This window comes from Lepus europaeus, chromosome 5 (assembly GCF_033115175.1).
Source record: "Lepus europaeus isolate LE1 chromosome 5, mLepTim1.pri, whole genome shotgun sequence".
Lineage (NCBI taxonomy): Eukaryota > Metazoa > Chordata > Mammalia > Lagomorpha > Leporidae > Lepus > Lepus europaeus.
Window position 1 is genome coordinate 97,055,257 of NC_084831.1, and position 19,788 is coordinate 97,075,044.

Genomic DNA, 19,788 nt, shown 5'->3' on the forward strand with positions numbered 1-19,788 from the left:
AGTATATGGTGATATTCTTTTAACTTTTTGATATAAGGAAATATCAAAAAAATATAAAATTTCTATGAGTATCACTAAATGTTTTAAAGCAGAAAATAAACCAGAAAGTTAAAGACCACAATGTGAAAGGCTAATAAAATTAGTTCAGTCAGTAATCTGAAACTTTCAAAAATATATTAAATGTTGTTTGAGTTATAAAAATATCATACCTTAATATAGATTTTAATTTTTGAAATGAGTATCATTAGATAGTACATTTGGTGGTATATCTGTTGAATAACGACCATGGTTTGCATTGCTTAAGAGATTGTATAAACCATCTAATTACAGTTCTTCAGCTGCTTGAAAGAGATTATCAAAAAATTTCACTTTTACTATAAAGAAGATTAAAATCTGTTCAGAATCCACTGACTTCCACAGTGAAGAAAAGTGTGAAGCTATTTTTGATCTTTCATGTGTCCATCACTTTTTTGTTTTGTTTTAGGACCAAGCAACTTAAAAGCTTTTTGATCACAGGGGAAAAAAAAACTGAATTATGAAAAAAGGCAATATAAAAATAAAGACCAAAATTCCAGACACTTAGATTATAGAGTAAAGTAAAATGTTTGATTCCTCTAGGAAGAAAAATTTCTCTTTAGTCATTTTGTGGCATCTTACTTAGAAAAACAATTCAAATATTACTGATCAGAATCAACTTAACAAAAACAGAAAAAGATCGAAATTTCAAATAAACTCTTAAAGTGATTTTGTACTTATTAAGTAATATTATGCCAGTTATCCACATTTTTAAATGATAATAAAATATCACCACAATTGCAATTCAACTTAGTAAATAGATCAAGGATTCATGAAGTAAACTAAGCTTAAGCTGTGAATTATGTAATGAAAGCCTTCTTCAACATAATATTTGTGAAAATGCTTGACATTTGAAAGGCAGATAACTAGTAGACAAAGCACTATTTTAGAGAGAACACTGAAAAGTAAAAACTATTCGTCAGTGTTCTGAATATAGCCAGAAACACTTAAATGATGCTTTTATATCCTTTAATAATATTCTGAATATTATTTTAGAAAGACTCAAAGCATTAGATTTAGGTCCTACTACACACAGCAATAATCAATGAGAAATGATAAGGCAAACAACCTGGCAATCTCAAAATATCGTCATCCCATGATGATGAGTGAACCCAATGCATGCAGTTCATATTTGTCAGAGGCAAGACATTTTGTCTTCCACTATCTACAGAACACTGAATAAATAACTTTTAAGGATATTATATAGCCAAGTTTTTCCTGTCTGCTCTATCTGTTATGCCTGAGTGGGTCAAAATATTATAGACAATCCATCAATTGATATAGAGTCTCACGTACATACAAATGAAAGAATAATATAACTACTCAAATAACCAAGATTTATATATTAATTCATTAATTCACTTAAAATAATGATTGAATAGATCAATTGCAATTGTAGAGTTCTATGAGTATCTTGAGAAAAATTAGTACTCAGTAAAACATGATTTTAAAAATCATCTGTTTTGGCCGGTGCCGCGGCTCAACTGGCTAATCCTCCGCTTTGCGGCACCGGCACACCGGGTTCTAGTCCTGGTCGGGGCGCCAGATTCTGTCCCAGTTGCCCCTCTTCCAGGCCAGCTCTCTGCTGTGGCCAGGGAATGCAGTGGAGGATGGCCCAAGTGCTTGGGCCCTGCACCCCGTGGGAGACCAGGATAAGCACCTGGCTCCGGCCTTCGGATCAGCGCGGTGTGCCTGCCGCAGTGGCCTTTGGAGGGTGAACCAATGGCAAAAGGAAGACCTTTCTCTCTGTCTCTCTCTCTCTCACTGTCCACTCTGCCTGTCAAAGAAAAAAAATCATCTATTTTATGCTTAAATATGAATATCTCATATATGCAAAAATGGCATTTGAGTAGCATAGCAGGTTGAGTGGCAACCACAAAAAGTCATAGCTGTATCCAATTCTTTGTAATCTGTGAATGTTACCTTACTTAGAGAGAACAGTGAATTAACAGAGGTAATTATATCAATACTCATGAAATAAAATTATCCTGGATTATCCAAAGGGCCCCTCAGTCATATGACAATTATCCTTGTAAAAAAAAAACTATATTTTTATCCAGTGGCAATTCAAACCTTTAAGGTAATCAAAATCAAAAGTTGTTATCCATCACATATCATCCACTTTATAACTTCTAGATACAGTAGTGATCTTTCCTGGATAAGTACTTCTTCCAGTCACAAGGAAGTAACCAATTATAACCTGCCATGACCTTTTCTGCTAAAATACTGCAATCTTCAATCACCTAGACTCTCGGTGCTCCCTGTACTCCAGGTTCCCAGGCACCCTGTGATTTTCTGTTGTGAAATTATATTTTACATACCCATTTTCTCTATGTAACGAACTATAAGGTAACCAGAGATGACTGATTTTAACTGCTTTAAAATGTTGATTAACAGGCTGGCATCTCGGTTCACTAGGCTAATCCTCCACCGGTGGCTCCAGCACCCCCGGGTTCTAGTCCTGGTTGGGGCACCGGTTCTGTCCCGGTTGCTCCTCTTCCAGTCCAGCTCTCTGCTATGGCCCAGGAAGGCAGTGGAGGATGGCCCAAGTGCTTGGGCCCTGCACCCGCATGGGAGATCAGGAAGAAGCACCTGGCTCCTGGCTTCGGATCAGCACAGCGCACTGGCCGTAGCGGCCATTTGTGGGGTGAACCAACAGAAGGAAGACCTTTCTCTCTGTCTCTCTCTCTCACTGTCTAACTCTGCCTGTCAAAAAAAAAAAAAATTTTTTTTGATTAACTATAAAAATCAAGTGTTTTACCTTTGGACCTTGTCTTCCTGGATATCCTGGTAATCCTGGAACTCCAAGTTTCCCCTAAAGTTGAAAAAATAGTGATAATAAAACTGATTTAGATTGAGTTAAATTTCAACAGTGTTTTTAATATATTTTTCTAGATTTTAGAACCACATGTTTATATACTCAAAAAGAAAATTTGAAAGTTTTTAACTATACTTTACTTTCATTGTATGTTTTCACTGAATAATAAAAAAAAATAGCTGCTTTATAGATATTTCTAATTCTATACTGTTGCCTACTTTAACCTCAATTGTGTGACAGTACCTTTTTGGGGTCAATGACCCTGATCCAAAGAGAACATTTTGTGAACTCTAATGAATAACTAAAGAAAAACTCTTAAGTTCTTCAACATTAAATATTATTTTAAATAGGTTTCTGAGGTTGAAACTAAATTCAGATGTTGTTCCAACTAAGTAATCTTTTTGATAATGTTATTTCTCTCAGTCTGGATACAAAGTAAGTGGTTATGAGTTTCTTTTTAAATTTTTATCATTGAGTAAATAAACCAAAAAATTTTTAACTAAATTTTGAGCTAAATTTCTTTTTTTATTCAAATATTTGAGTAAATTTGAGTGCGACAGCAAGAAATGATGATTTTTGCCAAGTGCTAATTCCTTCACGTTGGTCCTTGGGTATGCAACTCTTTTGTTCCTGTACATTGAGGTTACCTCTCAATCTGAAAGTGCTATAACAAATAAATTATAAATCCAATGATGTGCAACAAATACTAAGAGTTTTAAAACACTATTCCAAGACAATTAGTCCTTTGAAATTTCCTTCTGAGAAAAGCATTAATAAGAAAATACAAGGAGAAATAAATACAATAAATAAATTCAATAAAATGTATTTGTGGAACTTTATTATGCATAATTTTATTTAATAATATACTATAAAGATATGTCATATACAATATATTATTTACTAAGTCTGAAGCATTAGCAAACATAAAGTATTATTATTTCCAATGTATGTTTAGAAATAAGAATAGAACCAAACAAATCCAAAGCAGTACATGCAATGTAAAAAGATAGGCAGAACTTAATAAATAAAAAATACATACTTTACTTGATGAAGGAAGGCAAGAAATTAAGAACATGGTTTATGACCTTGTTAATACAGATTGAACTAAAGAGTTGTCTGAGTCATGATTAACACTGCATAGATAAGCACTCTTCAGATGGAAAATGTGCAAACAAGTCTTAAGAAGCATATTTATAATGATGTCCCTTTGGATACATTAAGTGATCATAGCTTGTTTTATATTATAGATTTCAAGGTTAATGAAATTCTCTAATTATGAGCACAAAGCAAGCTGGTTCCAGGTTAATTACTACATTAGAATATATGCTCTTATTCATTTGAGAGTTACTTAAAAATAAATCCAGACAAAAACTTTGTGTTTGCAATATGGTAGTATATAACTTCAATAAATGGACAAATACTAACAAAATGTGAAAGAGTAGTCTAAATTCCTAATGCCTCAGAACTGCTTCAGGGAATATTTGTCCCTAATAGCCCAAATAATCTTATACTACTGGCAACTGAGTACTTTAATTGAAAGGGTCTAAACACCCTTGTGAGCCTTTGTTTCCCCTAATCGATCTTTTTCCTTCTGCTGTCTAAACTCTATGAGACTTCTCATCAATACACAAACGGCCAAGTTTTTCATTGTGTGAAGCCATAGAAGGAATTTCAAAGTGTAGAACTGTAGAAGAACTGTGACGTCAGATGACTGATAATGACATGAGGAAATGTGTTTCTCTATATAATATATTTTCCTTCTGGGATAGGATGGTAGGTCAGCTGTAAGATTATAATTATTTTAAACAGCATAGAATTTCTTTATCTTGTAGAATAATAGTATGGTCATTGTAGACAATGTAGACCCATATACAAAAAAGATCTCTCAAATTATAAGGCCAAAAGATAATTATTATTTATATTTTGCTTTACTGTACATAATGGGATATAACTTGCCATGAATATTTCTAGCCACTTTTAACATTTTAATTTCATGGCACATTTTTGAAAATTTACCATTTCATTAAACAAACCATGAATACATAATTTTAATGAGGCTAATTATTACATTTAAATGGAAATGTATAGTTACAAATATCTTTGATATAAAATATATACCCCAGTGTTTCTCCAGGAATGTTATTAAACATTGATACCTGTGTCATCACTCACATTAAAAATTTCTTGAAACTGGATGTGAATATAAGCCTATTTTTAAAATACTTCAGTGGGAATATATGTTAATATGAAAAATAAAGAGAAATGTACATTTTGGTGTACAGAGATGCTTCTACTTAGTCTAAAATGATAAGTGAAAATTTTTTCATTAATTCTTTCATCTTTTAGTCACACTCAAATCCTCCGCCCCTAACGTGGAAGACCTTTGAGAATGGCTCATTCTGCATGACTAAGGAGAGCAGAGGGGGAGCAAGTGGGGATGAGTGAAGAAAGATACACAAAACCATCTTATGACACCTCTCTAACCATACATGACTCTGCTGAATTTGAGTAGAATCCTCTACAGTGGTTAAAAACATTTTCATTGACAATGAACTGTCACCTGTAAGGGAACCCATGAGTTCACATATGGTACCAACCTTCTCTCCTGCTTGACCCGAAGGACCTGGGTCACCAGTTGGACCTGCTCGACCTTTGGGCCCTTCAGGACCATCTTCTCCTCTTGGGCCTATTTGACCTACTTCTCCCTGAAATGCAGAGTGCAGACATTCCTGTAACTTCAAACATTGGTAGACTGGAAGGTCTATCTAACATCAAGTTAGATTTTTCAAATCTTGACTGGTCACTCATGTATTGCTTATGATCAAGAAGTTTGAAAGTGTTTGATTTATAGTCATTCCATTATTGAATAAACAACAGAACACACTTGACCATTATTGAATAAACAACAGAACACACTTGAATATTAGAAAACTACTTAACCTGCCACATGACATTAAACTGCTTTGGGCACATCTTTACTGAAGAGAAAAAGAAGAGAAAGAAAGCAGGAGAGAAGCAGCAGCAGCAGCAATAGAAGAGAAGGAAAAGGAGAAGGAAGAAGAGGAGGAGAAAAAGAAGAACAGTAACCTGAAAATCACCATTCAGAACACAAGAAAAATGTCTTCATTTTAGACTTAGTTTTTTATCTTTGAAACATTGAGAACAGTGATATGGAAGTTATCACCTCACATCCTAGACACAATTTCAAGTAAATTATATGGAAATGAAGGTACAAGCAGTATGACAATTTCCTCAAATGTACCCATATTTAAGTATTATTATATTATCAATAAAATAAATATTATCAATAAAACATTTTGAGCTTTATAAAACTCAAAACCAGAAAAAATACTATTCTACAATCTAAATTCAAGAATACCACACGAAAAAAATTCATGAAATCTACACACAGCAAAGCTGTGTGAAATTTCCAACAGCAGAGCTCTTCAGTACATATGAAATAATTTCAAACTATCAAAAATCTATCATAAAAGTTATTTTAGTAATTATTATAATTTTCTAAAGCTTTGTCTAAATAGTATTCAATCACACACATATACATACCTTATACGCACATACACATACACGAAGGTCTTCAAAACTTTCATGGAAAATGAGTGTAATAAAATATTTTGCATCGATTTCAAAATGTTTTGGACCAAGATAAATCTTAATTCTACCTTAATTATTTAATTTAATTTTCCATGAAATTTATGAGGTTCATTCATGTGTGAGTGTGGGCGCACATGTGTTTGAATTGCATAACATAAGGAAGCTTAATATAACATTTAAAAACAATGATACATAATATCAACACAAAAAACAAAGTACCTAATATTCACATGGAAACCTAAGTCACCAAAGACACAGAAAGTACAAAGTACAAATGTCTTATTTATCCTATGCATTATATATTCAGACATACAAAAAGAATATAGATAAACATTTATATATTAATGCCAACTTTCTTTTACTTACTCTATCACCTTTGAGACCCATATCACCTTTGAATCCTGGAAAACCATCTTCACCCTAAACAATATGAGGAATAAAGCAGGAGTTTAATCAGTCACTTGAAAGAATATAAAATATGGTTAGACAAGGGAGTTCTGATAATGAGAGGACAGTTATCTGAGAAATACATGTTTTAGTTATGACACCTCCCTCTTCCTATTCCATCTCTGGGCTACACTTGCATTCCCAGAATCTTCCCATTGTCTCACAATTAATGGTTATAAAATGACTCTAGGGAATTTCTCATAAATCTATCTATTAAATCTATAGCATCTTCTGAGATAAATAATGATTCTCTTATTACAGCATGGATCTTAAACTATTTGGACAAAAAAAGATAAACACTGAAATAATTTTTTTTAACTTTCAATTACAGGAGCCTTTAACTACAAAATGAAATAGTTTTACCCTTTGTTTACTAATTTACGCCTAACATCCTTAGATCATGTATTTTGTACCACATGACTCAGATAAGCTCCATCTAGCCCAACCTGTGCTCTATATTACAATCGCTTTTCAGGTAATAATAAGCAAATAAATAATACCCATTTTGTGCAGATTGCTAATTATGAAATCTCATGTAAAAAGCAGTGACACTGACAACTTGGTGCCCTTTAGCAAACAGAGGATAAATTTGGAATATGGACATAGTTCTGCCAATTTTTTTGAAATCTAGATTTTTAAGAGGCAAACTTCATGAAAAAATTACTATCTTTTCATTGTAATACTACAATAAGTCTGTAAAGAATATTTACTCCTATGTTCAATAACTTTAATTGAGCAATTATTTTGTCCAAAAAGTACTAAGAAGTATTGTAAATGTTTTCTTTTACCAATAAAAATGGAAGGCAGAACATTTGCAGTGACTATGTTATACAAGAAGTTAAACTGATATTCAGGGAACCAAAACACGTGGTGATGATGGCAATGGTGCTGGCGGTCGTGGTGAGGCAGAAGTGACTGAGAGAAAGTTTGATAAGGGATTTTGTATGTCTATTGATATCAGTAAGTGGATAAAGCTTTCAGAGTGTTAAGAAAAAATATTTAAGGTTGGGAAGGATAACAAAGCTAGTTATCTAAAGAACAGATGCATATTCTCCTACACTCCTACACCCTTACGCCAAGTAAAGTCTCTAAAACACAAAACTGGTTCTATCATCTCCCATTTCAAAATACCTCAATGTTTCCAAATCGGTAATGGGACCCCCAACTCTAAGATCTAGCCCTTGTTCAGGTCTTCAGATTTTCATCACGATTCTCCACTCTGCTCCATCTATGCCTAAGACCTTGAGATTCAATTTTAGAAACAGTTTATTAATTCTAGTTCCATTCATAACACACCTACAAACCCTGACCTTCTGTGTCCACTGGGGAATACTCTACAGTTCCTTGAAGAGTCAGTCCATGATGCTGCCATTATGTTTACCAGGAACTCAGTCTTCTCCTCTAACATAGCTTCTCCATTCTATGTGACCACGCTGAATATTTATGAATATTTACTATTGAAACAATATGCTTTCCTACATTTGGTAGGAAATAGATCATTTTCTCTTACCAGATAGTAGGTGACAAGGAATATGCTTAGTAAACCTCTGAGTCTCCAGGGCCTAACATGTTTTTGACCTTTGAGAACTACAAAGCCCAATAGTCACTTGGTAAGTGAAGTTTTGGATATCACCCATGCTTCAACATGAGTATGGCAATGTATGTTAAAGGTCCAGAGAATACAAAATAGAAGATAATTATGGGTGTATGAAACCTAGACCTCAAAAAGGAGATATACCTGGTTCTTGCCTTCAGATCAGCCCAGCTCCAGCCATTGTGGCCAACTGGGGAGTGAACCAGCGGATGGAAGACTTCTCTCTCTCTCTTTCTACCTCTCTTTGTCTCTGTGTAACTCTGACTTTCAAATAAATAAATAAATCTTAAAAAAAAAAAAAACATGGAAAGCATAATCTCTATCTAGTATGAATTTGTGGAAAATTTAAAAAAAGAAAAAGGAAATACAAACTGATATCTTGTATAACTTAACAAATTCCACTGGTGACTTAAGAAACCACTTGGGACCTATGCATTCCATATCGCAGGATTTGACTAAAGTCCTGACTACCCAATTTCTGATTCAACAGGCTGCAAAATGCACACCTTGGAAGGCAGCAGATGATGCACTTAAATATGTTGGGTCACCGTCACCTACACGAAGACTCAGACTGATTTCCATGCTCCAGGCACCAGCCTAGCCCAGCTCTGGCTGTTGTAGGCAATTAGGGTGTGAAGCAGCAGACGAAAGTTTCTTCCTCCCTTCCTTCTCTCCCTCTTTCTCTCTCTCTCCACCTGCCTCTCTTTCAAGTTAAAAGCAAAATAAATAAACAAATGAATATGTGAAAATAAAGAATTCTAACAGGACAAGGCTTTTTCTTGAAGAGAAAATAAATGCTTTTAAGATTTTAGTGGTAAAATAGCTTTGTAAGGAAGAGGATTTCCTCTGAAAGGTAATTGGACAATGGTGGAGGCTTAAGAGCTGAAAATGACCACTTAACTGTGTATTAGCTTTTGTCTTCACTACTTTATACCCTAGATAGAGAGGTAATTACAGTTACCTAGTAAGCAGTAAGCCAGTAAGTGATTTTAGATGGTTTCAGGTAGTGACATTTATTTATTTAAAAAGCAGAATTCAATGGATGTGATTGTGTTTCTGTCAAGCTTTTGTTCTCAACAATTCACAACTAAAGAAAAATATAGACAATTCCAACTGTTAGGAATATCCTTAAATAATGGAGGTTTTAAAAAATTATTAATTTGAAAGGCAAAGATAGAGTGCTAGCTTCCATCTGCTGGTTTACTCCCCAAATAGCCTCAACAGGCCAAGGAGCTGGGAACTCCATGTCAAACTCCCCTATGGATAGTAAGGGCTCCAATACCTGATCCATCATCCACAGCCTCCCATGATGCACTATCAGGAAGCTGGATAGTGAGTGGAGCAGCTGAGACTTGAACCAGCACTCCGATATAGGATAACAGCATCACAGGTGGTGGTTTATCTGCTGCACCACAACACTAGTCCCAGGAGATCATTTTTAAGCAAATGATATACAAATTTGGTGACCTTCTCAGTACTAAAGTAACCATACTGAAAGCCATTATTAAAAAAAAAAAAGAAAATACAGAGTTAGAAGATAGCAAAAAGGAATTCATCTATGTTGTTTGGTTGATTGGGCTGTGATGCTTTAGGTTCAAAGGGCAAATATGAATCAAAAAATAGAGAATTTTTATGCTTGTTGGGATATTAACATGCTATTTCACTGTAGGTTAACAATTAATATCATTATAGGTAACAGAAAAGAGTTTCAACTTCCTTATCTCTTACAGTACACAAAGTTGATAATCTTACATACTCATGAAAATGATAAATGTCATTTATTAAAAATGCATCAGAGGGCAGGCATCTGACACAACAGTTGGGATGCCACTGGGGACACAGAGTGCCTGGATTTAAGCCCTAGCACTGCTCCAGATTCCAGCTCCCTGCCAGCATGCACCCTGAGAAGCAACAGGTGATGGGTTGCTTGGCTGGATCTCTGGCACATCCACGGGAGACCTGGAATGGGTTCCTGCCTCCTGCCTTTGCCCTGGTCTAGACCTGGCTTTTCTGGGTATTTGTAAAGTGGGTTGGAGGATGGGAGACATCTGTCTCTGTCTTTCTCCCTTTCAAATAAATATGTCAATTAATGATTTTTTAAAAATAAAAAAACAAGGGGCTGGCGCCATGGCTCACTTGGTTAATCCTCCACCTGCGGTGCTGACATCCCATATGGGCGCCAGGTTCTAGTCCTGGTTGCTCCTCTTCCAGTCCAGCTCTCTGCTGTGGCCCGGGAAGGCAGTGGAGGATGGACCAAGCACTTGGGCCCCTGCACCCACATGGGAGACCAGGAAGAAACACCTGGCTCCTGGCTTCGGATCGGCGCAGTGCTGGCCGTAGAGGCCATTAGGGGAGTGAACCAACAGAAGGAAGATCTTTCTCTCTGTCTCTCTCTCTCTCTCTCACTGTCTATAACTCTACCTGTCAAAAAAATTAAAATAAAATGAAATAAAATAAAATAAAATAAATAAAAATATGAAAAAAAAGAATGACAACTTAATGTCCTTCACAGAAAATAAAATAGGGAGAATTCTAACCATTAGAATATGCCCATTAATATTTCATAGAGTTTCTCTAAATCCAGGAAAATACTATTTAGCTGAAAAATATCTTGAAGATTTCTTAGGAAAATGTTCTTATTTAAGAGACTTAAAATGAGGCTCATAGAAAATAATCTTGAAGTCCACACATTTAGCTACTCTGAGAACTAGAATAAAAACTCAGCACTTTAATTCCTAATTTTAAAATTTATTCTCATCATACTTGTTTTTTATGAACTCACAAAACAATGATCTCTACATGTTTTCCCACATACAAACCATATAGCCTTGTTTTTCTTTTCCTTTATTATGGGTCTTTCTTCATATTTCTCATCATCAATAATTTCATTTACCTCTGTCATTTTGCAACTTTCCTTTCCAGCAAATTCACAACACTCCTCTCAATTAAACAACTTTCTTTTAGTTACAGCCCCCATCTTCCTGAAAATTTTTGGCCAGCACTAATTCAGATAAAACAATTGAAGTGACTTTAAAATATGTGAATAAGCAAACTACCAACTTCGGACAATATTTTTTAGCACAAGTGACCTATAAATAATTGTAAATTCACCATCACTGCGCTCAACTGTCCACTTAGTAGCACACCATATCATGAAGTGCTGTAATAATCAAGGTGAGTTGGAATTATCAAAGTAGCTGAATTGATTCAAAATGTGTCATGTGTCTCATATAATAGAATGGACTAAGAATAAAATTAGTATCCATATGCCACTCACCAAACCTACTACCATGGTATACCATGGCATAACTTGTTTATCAAAAGGCTACAAAAATTATTCAACTGTCTTTCCATTCTATTGTATGAGACACATAACACATTTTTTAGGTTTGGTTCAGGAGTGAATTTTGTAGTAAGAATTAAGCCAATACCAATTCTGAGTAATATAATTCCCTTGGCATTTCAACATATTCAGTGAATTAGTTGGGTATGTATACTCTATTAAGCATTTTCCAGGAAAAAATAAATTTCATGTTCTTCAGCCAACCTCAGTGAACTTATAAATGCCCTACAAAAGATGCCATATTTATGCAAAGTGAGATACATCCTTTCATTTTACATCTGTCTTGGTGCAATTTTATCTTGCTCTAATTGACACTTTGGCTTTGTGTCTAGTATCATATAGAAAGATTTCCTTTCTACCCATTTGTTTAAGAGTATTTCTACCTTCCATGTTTTCACATTTCACATTGCATCTTAGTTTATGAATTTTGGTGATATAAGTAGACAGTAAAAGAAATAAACCTTCCTCATGTATACAATTGGAGAATGTCCAAATCCTGTAGCAAACTTAATCACAAGACCAACTCAGTGATATACAATAGCTCAACACATGTAAGAAAAAAGGGATGTAGGACTATGTATATGTTATACCTTTAATTTAATCCTCATCCCAGAATAAAAAAGTTTTTTTAAATGTTTCTAGGATTACAGAGTTCAAAATTTAACAAACATTGCCTGATTTGTAAACAATTACTCAATATGAATGAAATATCTGTTGAATGAATTAACATTTTGGTATTTTATATAGAGAGAAAGAGAGAGAGAGAAATCAAAACAACCTAAGTATATTTTACCTTTTCACCTTTAGATCCCTTGAGACCTCTGACACCATCTGCACCCTATGAAATAAATTAGACATATTTAGTGACTATAATATTTTACATTGAAATTAAACAATAGGAAAACAATTTAATATTCACCTTTACTCCTCTGGGACCTGGATAGCCAATAGGTCCCTGTGGACCAGGAGGACCCTGAAAGAGATCCATTGCAATTTAAAATAGAATACATCAAAAGCACTACTTATTCATGTTATATAATTTTTCTGAATCAATTACAAGAAAATGGTATTATTATATTAATATTTGGTAAATATTTCTTGAGTAGTTTATCATTTCTGCTACAGTTATTCAAACTTATCAATGTGTGTAATCATGCTAAAAATAAGATACCTAAATGGGCAAATTGATAGACATCATAAATATGTGAAATAATGTCAACAGTTACATAATTAACAGCTAATGTTTTAAACCTGAAAAAGTCATTGAGCTCAATGTCTACAATATATAATTATAGACTGAACAATAGAAACAATGCTTTCTAATGAAAAAATTATATAAATTTATACTTTTCTTCATCAAGAAAATGATCAAGAGTATATATTTTCCATAGTCGGCTTCAGGTCTCTAGTCAACCTGAAGAAAACAATGTATAAAATAGGACTTCCAATTTCTTCAGTTGTGCTGAGATTTTAATGATTCTAAGACTAGCAACTCTAAAAAAATTTTCCTGCCCCTGTTACTGTAACCCAAAATTGTACTAACAAACACTGAATAACTTTTATTTTGATATTTAATTTAGATATTTGGACAACTGATGTTCTTAAAATTTAATATCCTCTCTTGGTTAAATGTCACCAGAAAACAAAATGTAAAGATAAAGTTGCAGTTACCTAAGCATGTTAATGTTATTAAGTCTTGTTCAATTTCATTATCGTAATCCATAATCATTTGGTCCACATATACTACATATACAAAACATAGGTCTATTCCTGACTTCAGAGTAATTTTTCAAAAATCAAAATCCATTTTATAAAATTACTATTACAGAATTTAAAATTACCTATCCATGGCACATGCATTTTTAAAATTTTTTGGCACATGCATTTTTGATACTAAAAATAACTACAGATAAGTGTTTATATTTAAATATTACCAAAATTTGTTTAGGAAGTAAAAACATATTCACAGATAGTGATGAAATATTTCCTGGTATTTATTTTCTCATAGTCACAGAAATAAATATTTATTATAAAGATGACCAAATAAAGGCATTTTTTTAACCTGGAAATGAGTTGATAGTTACATTTAAATGGATAGTATATATCTTACCAGAGCTCCCTTTTCTCCAGACTGGCCTTCTTTTCCCGGGTGACCCTATATTTAGCAAAAATACATACATTAGTAAGATGCAATATTAATGGCGGTTGACAATACTGTGAAAGTGGCTGTTTCTTAAAGCCTTTTGATATCTTACTCTTTTTTTCAAAATATATTGAATACCAGTCTATATAAAAAAACATTGGAAGTTGTAGCATTTAGAAGGAAATACAATTGACTTAGATTATTGTTAAGTTTCATCAAGTACATAATGCACTTGAAAGAGCCTGGAAAAAGCATGCAAAGTGATAAATGTTGTTTATTAACAATTAAACCCTAGTCTCAAATAGAGTTGTACACAAAAGTATTTAAATCTGACTTATATTTTACATATTGATCAAATGATAATACATGCATCTTTAAAAACAACTAAAGTATATGGGTTAGATGACTGAAAATATAACAAGATTATAAATATGATATCATTAACAGTGGAGTTACTCAGATTCAGTAAAGAAAAATATATAACTACATCACAGTTACACTCAACAAGAATGAGGAATCATGAATCCTAAATCTCAAAAATCTGAGTAAATAATTTACAAAAGTATAAATAACAAACTTTAAAAGTAATAGTTGTCATTAATATTCATTACTACATGAAGATAAATAATAAAGATTGCTGCAATTTCCAAAGAGGAAACCCCTGAAACCGTAAGAGTTTTCATGGACAATTTATGAGGAAATTTGTTTATCTTAAGGAGTTTTACCTACACTATTAAAAACACGTATTTTGAAAAGGAAGAGAATAGAGATATACTTTCTATAAAATAAATGGGCATAAAGAAAGGTACAGTGATACAAAGTTTAGAGTATCTTCAGAAATAAGTGAGTAGACCTGTTTTCCTGGCACTCATGGTTCAACAAAGTAGGAAAATACAAGATGCCGGGAAGTCCTGGGCTAGAGTGCCAGAATGAGTTCATCCAAAGGCCATCAAGAGCTCATTAGATTTTTCAATATGGATGTGACATGATGAGATCAAGGTTGATCTCTCTAAAGCGATTACTGTCTTAATTACTGGCTCAATTTACTTTTATAACTGACTTTATATAATCATTTCAAAAACACATGTAACATCTATATTTGAAGATAATACACAGAAATTTCAGTGATCACACAACTGTTACTTACAGGAGGGCCATCAGCCCCAGGAAGCCCTGCAAGCCCTGGCTTTCCTTGTGGTCCCTAATCAAAAAGACAGTTTTTATTTTAAAACAAATGAACAATAACAAACATCTCTGAATTCATAAACATAAATATGACATTAATCATATTGTTAGTTTGAGTCACTTGCTTTTATCTGTAAGGAATGCATATAATAGTAATTTTTAACTTATTATATGAAAGAAATAATATATAAAGATAATGAAAACAAAATGTAACAGATGTCAGAAATGTGCCAGTTTTTAGCCAGCTTGGCAGTCCTAAAAGTATACTTTTTTAAATTTATCAAATTAGTTTTGCATACTTCAATGAGACTAGAGCTTAGAGAACAAAAAGGGAAACAAAATATGTCAGAAATCCGTTGTTGCACATTGAAGAAGCTAATATCGGGTATTTCCATCAATAAAATATTAAGGGCCAATTCAAATAATTGCATACTAACATAAATGAAGCATCAGTAATTATTGAAATGTTTAAAGAAATATGTTATAGTATGATAGTTCTTCATATTACAGTAAGAAAAATAAACATGATATTAAAATGGCACAATATAATACTTTAATTTGCAACTAGTAAATTATTGCAAAAGATTTATTCTACAGATCACTCTATTCCCTGTTCAACTGCAAATGGGAAGGTTTCAAGACTCATTTAACTAGATTATCGATACATTTGGCAAACACCACTGTGATAAGAAGCATTCCCTTTCTTGGGAGAAAAGTAGTTATTCTGCAGAGAATATTAGCTTTTTCAAGGCCTTCGAGCCCAAATCTTTATTGTTTACTTGTCCAATTATCAGTCATACTATAGAAACTGTTGAAAGTATAAGGATGCATAAGCAGGCTTAAATGCTGGATATAGTTTAGGGCTTTTGAAGTTTTACAGGAACACTCAGGACAAGCATTGGATGTATGTTGACTGATAAAGTTTTAGAAGAAAGTTTTCTTTACCAACCTGCAGTAACATTCTGTCAAGTTATTTAAAATTATGTAGTAATTAGCATAAAAACCAAAATTTTAACAGTACCATTTTGCCTATCACTTAAATTATCATTTGCTCCCAAAACAATGGTCTTATTTCTTCAAAACAAAATAGACTGAATAAAACTACTCTATTAATTGTCTTTATTGAAAAATGTAAAACTTCTATGACAATAACCTTGTGTATAATATTATGCAGATTTTTGTGTGACTATAATATACAAGAAACATAAAAAATCTTACACTATGATTTTTTTAATCAAATTAAAATCAATCCATCTCATTTAGAATGGAAGTTTCATGACAGCAGAATATTTGTCTTGTTTCCTTAACTGCTTTTTGTTTCCATAAACACATGGGAATAAAGCTGAATGAGTATAATAAGTTTTAGATTTTAACAAAACAATTTGTTAAGTCTTAAGGAATTTCATGAAATGCAATCATCTAAGTGTTTGGGTAAATTAACAAAAGTCAATTAGTGATAGAATTGCAACTGGAATGAATCCAGGTTTCTATGGATGTCTTCAAAGTCCCACCATCTCATATATTGTTATTTCATACTGAGCCCACAGTTACATCATTTTTGTAAAGCAATTAAATTATAAATGATACAAATTGTGAATTCAAAACTTAAATCACAGATAATGTTCAGTTCATGTATCAAAAATGTAAAAAAAAAGTAGTCTTAGCCATCAATCATACTGAACCATAATTCAAACAGCCCTGGCTGTTGTGGCCAGTTGGGGAATGAACCAGAGGATGGAATCTCTCTCTCTCTGCCTCTCCCTCTCTCTCTTTGTAACTCTGCCTTTCAACTAAATAAATATATTTTTTTAAAAAATAAAAATAAAATATAAATGTCCCAGAATGAAATCTTTCATTTATAGTACAGATTTAAAAGTCATCTTTGGAATCTATTATCTTGAATTCATAGGACATTTCCAATAGTACTCCTGTTTTGAAATAATAGATGACAGATTTAAATAGAAATCATACCAAAGAAGTTATAGAAGTGACCAATAAATATATGAAAAAATGATTTTAATTAGTGATTCAGGAAATATATATTAAAAGCACAACTAGACATTTTACACTGTCAAGAATGACCATAATTGGGGCTGGTGCTGTTGCACAGTAGGTTAAACCTCTGCCTGTGACACCTGCATCCCACATGGGTATCAGAGTCCTAGCTGTTCCGTTTCTGATCCAGCTGCCTGCTGATGGCCTGGGAAAGCAGTGGAAGATGGCTGAAGCGCTTGGGCCCCTGCACCCATGTGGGATAGGCCCAGCTCTGGCCATTGTGGCCATTTGGTGAGTGAACCAGCAGATGGAAGACCTCTCTCTTTGTTAGTCTGCCTCTCAAATACATTAACAAAAACTTTAAAAAAATGACAGTAATTAGTGAAGGAGACAATGAGAATGTAGAGAAACTAATACTCTCTTATATTGCTAGTAGGAGTAGAAAAAAATTGAAGCAATCACTTTGGAAAAATTTGGTAGCTTCTTAAACGGTTAAGCAGAAATTTATCAAATAATCCTGTACCACTACCTCTACAATTCTATCAAAATGAAATTAAATGAAATCTTACCTATATTGTATGCAAATATTCACAGCAGCAATATTTTACAGATAGTAGCTAAAAAGTGTAAGCTACCCATAAGATCATCAACTGCTGAATAAATAAGTTGGAATGGAATGCTTTCTGGCAATAAAAAGAATCAAAATGCTATTTATATACTACAACATGGAAAAATCTCAAAAACATCACAAAGAAAGAAGCTAAATATACAGTACATACATCCAATCATATGATTAAATTATATACAACTTTATTTGTATGAGATATCAGTGAAAACAAATCTATATAGATCTCTGTTGTCAAAATCTAGGAACAAAATTATCACAAAAATTCTCTCTGGAGTGGCAATAAATACTCCAAAATTATACTGTATTAAAATTCTAAACCTATTAAAGTTCATTGACACTTAAAACAGGTGAATTTTCTGCTATGTAAATTACACCTTAACAAAAGTGGTATTTTTATTAATATGTGTGCAGAAACAAAAACTAAAAAAAACTTCACTGCAAGAAAGAGCCAGCAAATAATTTTACTATAACTACAGGAGACAGGGAATATTATTCAGGGAATCTGGCAGAGATTAGGGAAAGAGACATCTCTTTAATTAAAAATTTATTATCCTTGTTTTGATCCAGACATTGAGTTATTAACAAGAACATCATTTGCCATTTATACATGAGAAATTTTTGTAATGACAACTTCAAATTTTCCCTTAATCAGATCTTACTACAAGTCTTTTGTCACAAGCACTCCTAATTACATTTTTTAAATAATGAGAATGGAGAACTAAAATAAAGAGGACACATTCCCTCCTGCCAGCACATTTCTGAAATTATAGCAGAGAATATCAAATTTGGAAGTTGTTTCAATGGCAACTGTGAAATATTATCACTCACAGTTTAAAGATGTAGTCAATTCTTACCACACTATATTCTCATGGTTTAATTACAGATTAATCCTAGAAGGCAGGTCCTATACCCACCTACTCATCAACTCAAACTTGTTCACCAGGTATTGCTGGAACAACAGAGCAACTTACTTTTTCACCAGGTGGACCAATGGGACCTTGTGGACCAGGAAGACCCTATATTAAAAGATTTTTTCAAGTTAGGAATCACATCACAAGAATACATTATTTTAAAATTTATTTAATGAATGCATTTTTACATAGATACAACTTTAGTCATACAGTGGTTCTTTCCCCCATGCTCCCCACCCTGCTCCCTTCGTGCCTCCCATTCCCTCTCCCATCTCCTTCTTACTAAATTATTGGTCTTCTATTGCACATGAAACGACATCTAAAAATTTGTACATATATTTTCACTTACTACCCAGGGAGTTTTGGAACAAGATAAGGAGTCTGACAAGTGATTTTTGCAAAGTGATTGTAAGGTGATTCTATTGGGCTCCCTTCTGCAGGTGCAACTATTCATTCTGGCATTCCAGGAATGCAGAATGAGTCATCTTCCCCTAGGAAGGCAGGAGCCTGAGTGACTTTGTTTAAATTAAAAGAAAGAAAGAACAAAATAGTTTTGACACTCAAATTTTAAACCTTTTTAGCTGTTCAAAGATAATTTGGAGAATGTCAATTTTCTTGTGAAACAATACTATCTTACCCCATTATCTCAAAGTAACTGCAATGGATTCAACTTACTTGAGGACCTGGATTCCCTTGTTGACCTGGGGGTCCAGGCTCTCCTTGGGGACCCTGTAATAGAAAAATATAGAGTCTTCATAAGGCTTTTCTGTGAAATAAGCTTTTTTATTTTTTTTTAACTAGCCCAAAAAGAATGATCTCTCAAGAAAATCTGGGAAACATTGTGCAATAATAATGCTAGTAGTATTTAATGCACACAGGCAAAATGTGCTAAGCTACTTTTTTTCTTTAGATTTGGCAATAAAAAATAGTTTGTTCATGCTCAGATTGTAGAAATTATTTTTCTGGATGTTTGCTTACATACCATGTTCCCTTTTGGTCCTGGGGGGCCATCTACACCAGCAATACCCTTCAAAGAA

General features: G+C 33.3%; 1 protein-coding gene across 1 annotated transcript in view; it reads right to left on the reverse strand.

Moving 5' to 3' along the window:
* The window catches only part of COL11A1 (collagen type XI alpha 1 chain), a 209,538-nt gene that overhangs the window by 99,024 nt on the left and 90,726 nt on the right, over window positions 1-19,788 (reverse strand). Inside the window, exons 22-31 of the mRNA XM_062191844.1 lie at window positions 19,734-19,778; window positions 19,427-19,480; window positions 18,812-18,856; window positions 15,180-15,233; window positions 14,000-14,044; window positions 12,809-12,862; window positions 12,683-12,727; window positions 6,872-6,925; window positions 5,491-5,598; window positions 2,837-2,890 (exon numbers count right to left, since the gene is read on the reverse strand). Of these exons, the coding sequence (XP_062047828.1) occupies window positions 2,837-2,890; window positions 5,491-5,598; window positions 6,872-6,925; window positions 12,683-12,727; window positions 12,809-12,862; window positions 14,000-14,044; window positions 15,180-15,233; window positions 18,812-18,856; window positions 19,427-19,480; window positions 19,734-19,778 (558 nt within the window). The remainder of the gene's footprint in view (window positions 1-2,836; window positions 2,891-5,490; window positions 5,599-6,871; window positions 6,926-12,682; window positions 12,728-12,808; window positions 12,863-13,999; window positions 14,045-15,179; window positions 15,234-18,811; window positions 18,857-19,426; window positions 19,481-19,733; window positions 19,779-19,788) is intronic.